The sequence below is a fragment of the Poecilia latipinna genome, unplaced genomic scaffold (assembly GCF_001443285.1).
Source record: "Poecilia latipinna isolate Pla-1442-1.1 unplaced genomic scaffold, P_latipinna-1.0 Scaffold2079, whole genome shotgun sequence".
NCBI classification, from domain to species: Eukaryota; Metazoa; Chordata; class Actinopteri; order Cyprinodontiformes; family Poeciliidae; genus Poecilia; species Poecilia latipinna.
In genome coordinates, this window is record NW_015114695.1 from 38705 (window position 1) to 52345 (window position 13641).

General features: G+C 35.1%; 1 protein-coding gene across 1 annotated transcript in view; it reads right to left on the minus strand.

Annotated features, from left to right (window-relative positions):
* The window catches only part of mdga1 (MAM domain containing glycosylphosphatidylinositol anchor 1), an 85396-nt gene that overhangs the window by 34007 nt on the left and 37748 nt on the right, over nt 1-13641 (minus strand). The window contains exons 2-3 of the mRNA XM_015016921.1: nt 11519-11715; nt 9678-9810 (exon numbers count right to left, since the gene is read on the minus strand). Coding sequence (XP_014872407.1) covers nt 9678-9810; nt 11519-11715 — 330 coding nt within the window. The remainder of the gene's footprint in view (nt 1-9677; nt 9811-11518; nt 11716-13641) is intronic.

Genomic DNA, 13641 nt, shown 5'->3' on the forward strand with positions numbered 1-13641 from the left:
AAGTGATGGCTCTGAATCTGACAAGAAATTTCATTGGCATATCAGCTGCAATGAGAGAATAAATAGTTCTGTCTATTTCCATTGTATCAAAGCGCAATACTAGAGAGAGCAAACTCCTGCAGGGTCCAGAGCCGTCAAGAAAACTTTTTCTTGAGTATTATTGTACTTTAATGAACCATCAATAAATGAAATACTTCAAGTATCATTTCTGTAGTGATGCATGCTAAAGTTCATATAATAATGAACTTTAGCATGAAAGATTGGAAATCAACACGAGGTGACAGGTTGGCCATGAGTAAATATTCACTTTTTAATGTTCTAGTCTTATTTCTCTCTAGTCATTGCTATGATTATCACCTTATTCCACAATGTTCTTATAACTATGCTATGATTCATTCATTCTTTTATTTGTCAATTCAAATATTAATACAAACTGACAAACACAAATGTGTCAGTTTGTATTTGATTAATCCAAACAGAGTTTGAAATTGTAGAATTTAAGCAGCAAATTTTGATGAATCATAGTTTTAGAAAACTTCAAGGTTACAGAGCAGGAAGTTAATTAGTTCTGTCAAAAATACTGACATTTCTGAACATGTAAAGGTCTCCGTATCTCTAATCACCATGTTACACACAGAAATCTATGTATAAACATAGATGAGTTTGGAGGATGAACTGAAGTCTAACGTAGCTATTTTTTGGCTCCTAAAGCATTAAAACTTGGGTGTCTTAAGGGAATAACCGGTGCAGCAGCCTCACATATATGTGACATTGTTACCTTGGTATGCCAAGGTAACAATGTCACTGGTTTATTTGACTGCAAAAAATACTTCATTGCCAGCATCCTGGTTTACTTGACATAAATCTGATCATATTTTTTGCAGTCTGCCACCAGATTCAGTGAAAAAAAAAAAAAAAAAGAAAGAAATCTGTAAAAAAAAAAAAAATGAAGACGCATATAGTATAAAAAATGATGTGAAGAAAGAGGGAAGCATAGTGAAATGCAGAGGTGGAAGTGAAGATTTGAAAATTTTATTTTTCTTATAAAGGGCATGTGTGGGAGTTATCAAAGTGGGATCAAATACTCTTCCCACAGTAGTTTGCAAGAAAGTAAAAATGGCTTCCAACTCCTTGTGCCTGTTTTACTTACATTGTTAATGTTTTTATCTTTACCTTTTATCTATTTATTAAGTTATATCTAGAGGTTTGAGAATCCTTGTTAAACAGCGTTTTAGCTGAAACTGAGGTTTAAGGGGTGCGCGTTTTAATGTTTTCATCTGTTTTTAATCTTTTTCAAAATCTCTTTCTCACTGTTTATTCTAAACAGTTTTTATCTTTACTTTTTATCTATTTATTAAGTTCTTTTTATTTCTCTTTCTCACTAAAATGCTGTTTGCATTTTAATTATGTAAAGCACTTTGAAATGCCTTGCTGCAGAAATGTGCTATACTAATAAAATTTGATTGATTGATTGATTGATTGATTGATTGATTGATTGATTGATTGATTGATTGATTGATTGATTGATTGATTGATTGTAAGGCCGTCACTTGTATAATTTAATCTGCTTTTGTTCCGGTCAGGTAAGGTTTTGTTGTGTTCTCTGACCTTGTTCATTCCGCGTTTCCTGTTCACTCTAACTTTATGCTTTACTATCTCCATCATCCAGGGACAGGACCTCTCATGTTACCTTCCAAAAATAAATAAATAATTTTGTTGACAGAGATGCGGATAACACCAGAGGTCTACTAAAAAAAAAAAAAACTGGAGAACATTTTCAGCAAACCCTCATTTAGAGAGATCAAATTTATTCCAATGATGATGCAGGTGGATGAAATTGTCAGACACCAAAAACCTGAGTTTTGACTAGAATTTTAAACATGTGTCACCTAGTAAGTATGAAAACAAATAAAGAAATGACTAAGTTTGAAAGCAATAGTTTGGCACCCCTGAATGAAGACACAACAGGCCTATGTGGGTGTTAATGTGATAACTTTGTAGCCCCTGACAGTGACACTCTTGACTCTATGGGGTTCATTTTGTTGTCAGATAAAACTTTCTGTCACAAAAAGACACAAAACTTTTAAAAAAATGTTAGTTATAATTTGGTAAGAATATACATGAAAATGTAAAGAGAAACATGTTACTGCTGCAATATTCTCACAAAACAATTAGAGGATTACATAATGTATTTAATCTATTTTACTTGTAATAATTGTATGTTTGTTTTTAAACAGTAAGAGTTTTTATTTTTTTTTAAATTGTTATGTTGTGTTTTAATGTACAGCACTTGGTATCAGCTGTGGTTGTTTTAAAGTGTTTTATAAATAAACTTGGTATGGTATGGCATTTAGTATTTAATTCTTTAACGGACCTTCAGACGTTGAATGAAATATATAAAAACTATTAGTTGTCATATCAAAGAACTAAAATATCTTTATAGGTAAAATTTAAGGATAAAAAGACAATTTACTATAATCTTAGTGTCCCAGTAATAATTTTGAATCAGAGCTGCAAAGTGATTGTTTTGATTCAATGGTGAAGTTACCGAGGAGGCCGAGAATTTAAAAGAAGGAACTGGGGGTCTGTTCTCCTTAAAGGAAAGTTGCTTCACCATTTCCCACTACATTCATGCTTAGGATACAGGTTCAAATCCACACAGCAATCAATATAACCTGTTCTTTTTACATAGCTGGTTAAAAAATTATTTAATGAGTACTAATAAAGTGATTCAGACTATTTTGTATTGAACTACAGTACATTTATAATGGGATGGGTTCAGTTTAATTGGAATGAATTGGATTATAATTGGAATAAATTCAATTAAAGTAGACAATAATTAATTCAAATTGCATTACAAGGTCTTGCGTACTTTGCCAAGTAATTGAGATAAGTTTTGTAGTACAATGGCAGTACATGAGTATACATAATTGGACATAATCGTATTTAATCAAGGAACAGAGCCATTTCCATAACACTGATTGAGCAGACACTGGCCAACTAAAAAGAAAGGTTTCAATAAGCTTTTGGCGAAATCATAAGAACTGAAAAATCAAATTATATAATCAGATATTCATTTATATATTCATTTGCACAGTACATAATATGTCACTGATTAAGTTAAAAATAAGTTTGTGATTTTTGTTTTAAGTGATGTGCCAGTTTAAACCACTTATATATATTTAAAAAAAACATGTTGCAGAGCAATAGGACTACACTAGCTAAACTGGATTCAGAATGCACACAAAGATTACGGGGAGTGATGTTATGAGTATGTAGTAAATACAGTATCTGCTCTCTCTGCTGAAGTCTTTTATTCAAGGCTAATTGTGGAGTGAATATTGAGAAACATGGGTTGTACTTGGATAAAACACTTGTGGCAGTTGTTTCAAGTATTTATTCTTCAAAAATCCAGAGCTATTAGTATGATGATTGCTGTGTGTGCAGCTGCATTGGATGAATGCCCTCAATTTTTAAAACACTCATCATGGGATAATTTATGTAAAATAGTTGCATATGTGCCTTTATTACAGTCTTCCAAACAATTCTGAATATAAAACCATAGACTGGGCAAAACATTATCACCACCTATCCAACAGTTTGTCTATTTTACTGCCAACATAGCCATGATTAATCGAGGAATTTATTCCACCAAGACGTTACCAACCGAAAGATGATTGGGTATCACATTGCCTGATTGTTTCGTCAATAAATAAGCTAATTATGCTGAATTATTGGGCCAGTTATGCAGATGTTCCTGGCCATCCACCTGATCTGACAGACAACATGATTCATCACTCAAAGCCACCTTCTTCCATTGCCACACACTGTGTATTTTGAACCACTGTTAATATCTTCAGCATTTTGAGCTTCAATAGCTTCTCTATTGAATCTCACCTTATGGCCAGCTTTAGCTCCCTAAGTGCATCATAGACCCTGTACCCAGTTCAGCAGCGTTCCTTCCTTCAATTTCTTTTGAAAGGTACAGCAGACTTCTGCAAACTGGGAGCGTCCCAGAAAAGCTGGAAGTTTGGATATGGCCTCAGTCACATAAACGTCATCAACATTGCTCAAATCCTTAAGCTAGCCTATTGTTCATGTTGTTTAAATCATTGAAGAGAAAACTTGCAGCTTAATACATTCACCTAACAACAGGTTCCATGATAAAAATGAAATATATTTTATTTACACAGCTGCTAGAAGTCATAATGTTATGCTACATCTGTGCATGTCAGAATATAAAGATGTAAGACTATAATAAAATAATTTTAAAAAAATGTCTGAAACTCTGTCNATATAANTTTCAGNAATTATATTTGACATCTGCTTTTAATTTATATTTGCAAACTAATAAGAAGCTAAAAGTCACTGTATGAATTTTTCTTGCCTGCGTCTGATGTTACTCACAGAAATACAATTTTCAAATCCTTTCCTGTATGTTAACGTTCGCTCCATTTATGTCAACAGAACAGGAGGGAGAAAATATTCTGCACTTCAGAGTTAATACCTATAATGACACAGAAAGCTGAAAATCTTTTTCGAGCTTATCAAAGGCAAAGCTGTTATAAAACATTCTGAAGTCTTTGATGTATATAAAGTATAAATTGTTTAACAGCAACAGCGACTGAAAGTAAAAAAAAAAATAATAAAAAAAAAAAGTTCAGGATTTGAACATGATAATCCAATGTTTTTATTCAGACTACTTGATTGAGAGTGATTACGTGTTAACAGGGAGCATTTTATAACAAGATTTAATGACAGCAACTAGTAGAAACTGTGGGTCAGGAAAATAATTTAGTTCAAGGCAAAAGTTTCCCGATAAACTGTGCAGGATCGCAACAAAAAATGTCTTATCTTGATCCATTCCTTTCAATAAAAAATCTAAGAGAAGAGAAATTATTTTTTTTTTAAATCTTCATAACGTTTTTTTCAGAGAGAGGAATAAGGATTAGGTAATTGTTTTGATTTTATCTGTCTACTTAGACATGTTACTAAACAAAATAAATGCTCAAATTAATTATTATTTGTTCTGTCCTAGCACTTTTAAGAATCACAGCGATCACAAATTTCACACTAAAAAAACTAATTGATGTTTTTGCTATGGCAAAGTAAATTCAACTTTTTTTTTTTAGGAGAGTAAAAGAGATTTATGAACTGTACCATAAAACTTGACCGCTCCTGACTCTGGAACTGTGATGATAAGAACTACAGTTTCCCTCTTCACACCGTTTCATTTTATGAGTCCGGGGGAAAAAAAATTGTCACTGATTGGAGGTAAAAAGGTTCCAGTACTAAGATCCCCAAACCAGGATTATAACCCAAACCAAAAAGAAAGTTAAGTCAATCAAGACTTCATTTGATTAATTTAATCTCAGCAGGGACTAATGTTGCAATGATGAACAGGAAACACAATGATACAATATGCCCAGAGGACAAAAGAAGAGAAGCGGTTCATTTTTCTCTCGCAAAAGCTTCACTTTTAATGAAAAACTGCGTCTCCTCTTCCCTCACACCCGATGCATTTCTATTACTTAGTTGTCGTTTTAAGTTTCCATTTATTTTTGTTTTTGCTGTCAGTGTCATTTTAGAGCTCTGACTCTGATACTGTAATTTTTTTTATATTTGCAAATGTAATATGGTTGTTTTTTACCCTTTTCTTGTGACTCTTATTTATTATCAGCCCATTATAATTTCCTTCTGTATTTTGCCTTAGGACTGTATGCTTCCTTTCCATGGAGCCAAAAAACAGCATCATTTTCACGCATTTCTCATTTTCTCTTTGTGTTTGACTAAATTCAGGGCAGTGTGCTTTCTCAATCATTGAAATATGAGACCCAGTGTTGCGTCGACACAATACAGTCATGTCAGATTTGTACATATAGATATTTAATATTTACTTTTAACATTTACATTGCAGTACAAGTACTATCAAAAAAATTATAATTTCTAGCTAATATAACATGAAAAAAGAGGGTTCTTCTGAGGAACACGATTAGACCACGCTAACCATTTTCAAGGAAATACATGTTACACATGCAATGTGACTTATTTGTATGTAACTTTTTTGTAGAGCAGACTTTGCTGGGAGAGTGTATCATTAGAAGGAGCTCGCCTAGAATATCAGTCATAGAAGAACCAGCAAGCAGCACACAGTCAAATAAACAGTCGTACTTCATCCCTTCCTATTCTTTCATTTTTTACCTCATCCCTGGATGCTCCTTCCTCAACAACTACTCGCCCACACACATGCGCACACACCCACGCGCATTCAGAGCAGAGTTTTTCCATCACTCTTTGAGAACGTGAGGTCCTGACAGATTGGCTGTTTTGGCAAGTCTCTGAGGTCTGATGCCAGGCAGACAGTTATTGTTGTGGCTGTTGTGGATCCATGTGCGTCTTTGTGCTTGTGTCGACTGCACAGTCAGGATACAATTGATCTCGGCCACAGGAGCCCAAGACGAGAGGAGTAGAAGACTGCATCAATGAATGTAAGGAATACCCATCAGACACAGGCCACAGAATCTGTGAGGGCCACTTTCCTCACTTGTTGGTTTTAAAATTGAGTATTTTTATGAGTAGTAGGCAGCAACAGTGATAGAAATTCGTTGAAACATTTGTCTAACATTTGTTCTCATCACATTTTAGTTGCTCCTTCATCTGTGATCTATTGTCTAATTAATAGACTGCAGTCTTTGGTGAAAGCATTTCTCAATCATTTTTTGCAACCATGATACATTTTTTTACTTTCAGCTTGAGCGATTCTCTTTTGGATTAAATGCTCATCTCAGCACTCCTGTTTTATGTAATGTGTTTTTCTTGTAGGATAAAATTCAGACATTGTTGAACAGCTGGTGAACTGGTTTTATTAAAAACACATATGGTAAGTGGTAAAATGTACTATAAATACATAAATAAAAAACTACTTGATGTGGAGATAGTTGAACAGATCATATGGTTTCCAAAGAATGATGAACTAATGTATGGAGGAGTGTAAAGCTTGCAGCTAGTTTTGCAAGAAGAAAGTAAATGGGAAAAACCCTTTAACCAAAAGGCATATATTTGGTGATGGTGGAGACAGTGGTCCAAGATTGTTGGGTTTCTGGAATGATCCCCTCCTTGTCCACCTCTGCCACACTGCCCCAGGGCAGCTGTGGCTCCAATCCAGTAGCTCCAATCATCAGTGTGTGTTTGACACTGAATGTAGTGTGAAGCAGTTTGGGGTCATCTGGACTTGATAAATCACTGTAGGAGTACAGGCCATTTACCATTTATATATTTATATCTGGAAAAAATTAAGAGACTTCTTAAAATGATCAGTTTCTCTGATTTTACTTGTTATAAATATATGTTTGAGTAAAATGAACATTGTTCTTTTATTCTATGAACTACTGACAACATGTCTCTAAAGTTCCAGGCGAAAATGTTGTATTTACTTGCAGAAAATGAGAAACGGTCAAAATCACGAAAAAGATGCAGCGCTTTCAGACCTCAGTGCAAAGAAAACAAGTTCATATTCATTTAGAAACAACAATACTAATGCTTTTACTCAGGAAGAGTTCAGAAATCAGTATTTGGTGGAATAACCAGGAGGTTTTCAATGGGGTTCAGTGCAGTGGGCTCTTAATTTTTTCCAGAGCTGTATGTATGTATGTATATATGCTTATTTTTTATTTTTTTGTAGTGTTGCTGCCACATTTGTGCCCACTTCCTCAGGAGTGTTAAGAAAAAGAAGATACACTGAAAGTGATAAATAAAAAAAAAAAAAAAAACTGTGTCCGTTTAAGTAAGAATGATGGGAGAAAGATTCACCTTTGCCAATTTATTTAAGCACTGAGAATTGGATTTAGATGCTCAAACAAGCTTACAGTTCACTTCACAAAGCTCTGGGAGAAAACACTCAACAATTATACAGTGTGAACATATGTCTTAAATGGTTTATACATCTAAAGAATTTAGATATATTTAAAGTCAAGGTTTGATTTTATCAATAGGTAATTTTGAAATTTTGAAGACACCCAACCAAATTACTAACTTGAATCTGACAGGATTAGTGGAAGACATTAAGACTGGGGTTATGGGAAGGAAGATTTCCAATCTTATCGGCTTGAACCTCATCAATTGGTGAAATTAACATCAGATTCATGCAAAAACCTGGTCTGTAATTATAAGGATTTGAGTACTGGAATAAAAATAATGATTTTTCCACTGATTATGAAGAAGGGTCTAAAAAATGAACAAAATGTTAAACAAAATGATTAAATAAAGTGGTTTTAAATCATGCGTCGCGGATAGCTGTTTCCTGATCACAAAGAAAGATATTTATGCTAGATAAATGAGCTGGCTGCAATAGTAAATAAACTCAGCTGCTTTGATAATATGCAGTAATGTGTTAAGACATACTGACAGTCAATAAGTCACTGGAGTAACGTGCAACTTAAAACCATCACTTTTGCTATAGACGCAGTAAATAAGCTGTGTGTTTAAACTTTAAAGCCAAAGAGGTCCTAGTTGGCAGATTGTATTACCTTTGATCAAAGCCAAGACAGGTTAGTTGCGGCTACAGAAGAAAAAGTAAAGAGAGAAAAGAAAAAAATATGTGATAGACCTTTTCATCTAAGGAAAAAAAAAGCGCATTACCAAAAACGTCGAACTATTGCTTAGAGGGAGTATTAATGTTTAATTTTTCCAGTTAGGGTGGAGATTTAAAGAAGGGAACTTTAGCATGCATGGTTGTGTATCTAGCCAGCAGCATCCACTCTAATAAAACAATCATTAGAAGTTTGCCTGCTCCATGGTGCTTGCTTATTCTTACTCAGCCTATTTGACCATGAGAAAAACAGGATTACAACAAGCAGCCTTAAACAGTCCTCATAACATATAGCCAAAAACTTTGTTTTCATGTTTCATGGAGGATGGTTTTATTAAATTTGCCAGAGATCAGACTTAGAGTAATTAACTTCTTTAGAAAAAAGTTTTTTTTTAAAAAAAGCATCAAACTGATTTGATGGGAGGAGAGTTTAGCAAAAGAGAGGAGAAAAAGATAAACACACAGTGGAATAAAAAGATTGATAATATACACTAAGCTCAGGGTATTCCCTGGTGGTGCATCAGTCTGACCGTAACAAACCTGACAGGACTGTCAACGGCAACAGTGTTGTTGTAAGTAAGAGAGTTGCCGGGCGGTGGCGTGCAGATGGACAGACCGGTGCAGAGAGAATTGGAGATAACAGGGAGCGTGACAACTGAATTACAGCTGACGGCCCTGAGATGAGCTCTCAGCAACAGAAAAACTAGACAGGCAGACAACGCCGCGCACAGGGAGGCAGGCGAAAAGATAGAGACAGCGAGAGGAAAAACCAGTGGAGAAAAAAAAGATGCCCAGACAGAAAGGGAGGTGGAGAAATGGATACACACCAAGGAAAATGAGAAGATGAGGCAGTGAGAAATGAATAGTATTTCCTGCTCAAGAAAAGAAAAGCAGATTTCTAAGCAGAGAAAACTATGATAAAAAAGAAGTTTTATAAAATCAAAAAAGGAGTGAAAAGGATGAAAGCAACCCATTTCGTAGAAAAGAGTAAAATATGCATCTGTGGAAGCCTGTATGTGGCTGTGGATTGCAAGGATCCATTTGCTTTTTCCTTTTCTTTGCAAATACAAAGGCAAACAAAAAAACGTACCTGTAGCGTTTGTTAGCCTGAAGGTGACTGACTTATCTTCAATGTTACACACATTGCGAACAGACACCTGGCAAGTGTAGTCGTCAAAATCCTTGGTCCTCAGGTTTTTCAGTTTTAGCACCTTGGTCTCGCCCTACAGGAGACACACAACACCAACACAGCATGCACTGTAAAAATGTTTTCCTCAAATTAATCTTAGTGTGATTATTTAAAGACATATTAAACATTGAACTAAACATACAATCTCACAACACCTTCACTGCATTAAATATCACTGAAATAACTTCTTAGTGTCTTCTAAGCTGCATTCAGTCTTGTAAAGCATAATCAAATGCAATATGTGTGTCTCATGTACCCTGCAATCGTCTAAATCAACATTGCTCCATCAGGATAAAAAGATGGATCATTTAGAAAAGGCTTTTGCATGTGCCATTAGGAAAATTATTTTTTTTTTTTCAGATTTTCAGATCAGAACATAAAAACAAAATCCGCCAATCCTCTCCATTGTTAAATATGTCCTTCTTATGATCATCTCACAACCTCTCTCTGTTTCTCATGATATAACAGATGTATAGACAGAGGCATTGAATAACATAAGGTAGCACCAAGATTTGACAAGTGCTATTGATTTATCAATATTATTTTAGCATTCAAGATAAAAGGCTTGAGTGAAGACTAATATGTTCTCCCAAATAACACGATGAGGCATTATGAGATGTTCAGGGGGTTTGCTGGAAGACAAGCTCTTCACAAATCCAATAAAAAGCAGGACAGGGCCACCAGGTCTGACAATGAATATAAACTGTGAAGAACTGATTTGAATAGCTGGAGTCTTATGACCCATAAATTATACTTTCGGAAGATAATATAAATTGAATGAAATACCTCTCAGCCTTTGAAGAGGCTATATGTACAAATGAAAATGCCAATGACTGCACAATTACAAAGTCTATCTCACCCTTAAAGTTATGTTTAAAATGAGTTTTGAATCGGCTACACATGCTGTTCTGTTCACATGACTTTGCAACCTCGTTAATTCACGTAAAGTTGTACTTTTGACTAAACTGCACCACAGTGATGGTTGCACTAAAACAGGAAGGCTCAAAATGAATTTTTCTTCAAGTGGTTATTTTGAATTGTTGTGTTTTTTGGACAAAAAAAAAAAGTTTTATCATTGCATTGTCTGCAGTCTGCACACGTTATCCATGAACAATGAACCATAGATATACCTTGAGAGAGTCTCAAGACTGGTACAGATTAAAGCCCACAAACTACACTGTCTAATTGATGTAGACGTTAGATTAGCTCTTTGCTGAAATTCAACCTTGTTTTCATTTGGCCATATCTCTATCAGCTTTCTGGTAGAGGCTGAAAATGTTGCCCTTTCTTGAACAATCAGATAGCATTTGTGAATAATAATTTTCACTTTTTCAGATTTTTTTTACTGTCCTGTATTTAGCTTCATTCATCTTTGTATCAATTCTGACCAGTTTTCCTGAATCTACTGAAAAAAAAAACCCTAGATCATATTGCTACCAGCACCATGTTTCATGCTAGGAAAAGCACGCTCAAATTAGTTTTCTACCTTACATATTTTACATGTAGACCAAAAAGGTTCATTTTGGTCTCACCTGGCCAGCAAAACGCGTTCCATATATTTTCTGTCTTCATCATGGCTTTAACATACATACTACAATCTTTCAAGAATTCAAAAGGCTTTTGCAATGTGAGAGGGACACTTGAAGTAGCAGCTAGCAAACAATTGCAAGCGGTTTTTCTCTTTCTCCTGTGCCTCAGCCTCATATGGTTTCAGAAATGCAGGAAACCTTGTTCAAGTGTACCTGAGTATAAAGAGGTTCATAGATGTCCACTCCAGTGTCTTTGCTCTGTTCGATGACCGTAGCACCACGTTTCCAGATGAATCTTGCAGGAGGGTTGGAGTTGACGGTGCAGCGGAGGAATACTGTCTTCTCCTGGTAGAAACCTGTACGTATATCGCCGACCGTCTGGTGCACAGTCAAAACTGGGACATCTAGGTCTGTGAGAAAAAACAGTGAAAAAAAAAGAGGGTTTTTTATTATTATTTTCGCAAACATTATAAAAAATAAACAGAGGATCACAAATATTCATTTCAGTTAAAACTGATTTTCATCTTATTGATGCTGACAACTTCTCTGTGCAAAACGTCGGTAAAACTGTGAATGGCAAGGATGGGACCTGGAAACTCAGGCACAACACTGGCTCATCACATGCAGTTTGTTGATTGAATTATCCACCCACACTTACAACAACTATCCAAACACCCAAATATTTCTAATGGGCACAAATGTCTAAACAGTCTGTGTGTTTTGCCTTTTCCTCTCTTGCTGTGACTCTCCCACACACCAGATTTATCTATTTTTTCCTGTCATTTTTCTGTCATTTCTCTCCTGCCTTGTCTTTCCAATCTCCCTCCCAGCCCCCCCCATATGTCTTTTTTTCTTGTGTATTTCCTTCATGGAAGTGCCGTTTTCCTTTCCCTCAAGTGGAATGGATTTCAGCTGCTGTCATGAGCACGGAGGCTGCTCTCCCTGGTTTCTACCATTCCTCCAAAACTCACTGCCACTTTTGCTCCACATCACCATCCTTCCCCCTTTTTCTATCCTCTCCTCCTTACGCTTTCCCTCTCCCCCTTGACAAGGTAGACTTTTATGTGTGGTTGTGTCTGTGCAATTCAGAGTTTGTGCAGGCTAATTAGACTGCTTCAGAATTTAAGAAGGAAACCATTTTGTGCACCGTTTTCCTACTACTTTATCTCCTTTTTCCTAACTTGTCATTAACTTACAGTGTCTACCTTTTTTCCCATTTCAGTGCTTCAAATCGTCAAACTAAAATTGTATATCAGACAAAGATAACCTGAGGAAATACAAATACATCCCTAGTGTGCATCGTATTAAACTACTTTATATCAGATGGATAGAAAAATGTGCTCTGAATTTTATTGAAGTCAAAAACCTGACCAAACGGGCTGCTGTGCTTTAAAGCAGAATACAATCAAGGCTTCCAATTCCATAGTAAAAATATAGTAACACAATTAAAATTGTACGTAAAGTCTACAAATAAAACTCCACTTCATTAAATAACAGATATTTACTTAGGGCAAAACCTGCATCTTTATTTTAAAAGGCAACTTATTTGAATACTTCTAAGGTACTACAAAAAGTGGCATACGTTAAATTTTGAGCTTCTTTTATGTTTGATTTGGATATGGTTCAGATTTTTTGTGTTATTTATACACTCTTTTCTTCAGAGTGTATATATGCTACCTTAACTTAACCTCTGTGGAAGAAGTCACCAAGAATCTACACAGTAAGGTATTTCTAATATTTCTGAATGCATTAAACAACAAGGGGTCTTTAACCAGAGACACAAAATATAAAACAAAAAATATAGCCTCCAACTCGACTACCTTGTCTCAGGCATTATATGATTACGAAATATTTTTAGAACTATAGCAGAGAGCAAATTCTACATTGTTTTATGTCCCTGCTTAAAATGGGCTGCACACGCTGTCCACAAAACATAAGGGCTGTTGTAAACTATGATGTTAGTAATTAAGTAGTCTATTGATTATTCTGACAATTAACCGAATAATCAAAGTAAAATATTTGATAAAATATCGGTAAATACTGCCATAACAACAGTATTAATATCGGAAATCAAAATCAGTCCACATTTTCATATTTGTGCATCCCCAGCAATTACCTTTCTGTAGTTTAGAAAATTTACCTAACAATAATAGTTCACTTTTTAAGTTAATCTGGACAAAAGATTTACAAAGATCTGAAATAATATTCAATTTAATAATAAAGTAGCAAGTAGTGTTGTAGTCAAGATCACCTAACCCGACACCAAGTCAAGACCAAAACCAGAGTGTATCAAGACCGAGACAAGACAAAGACTTTTAGGGTCCGAAACCAAGACC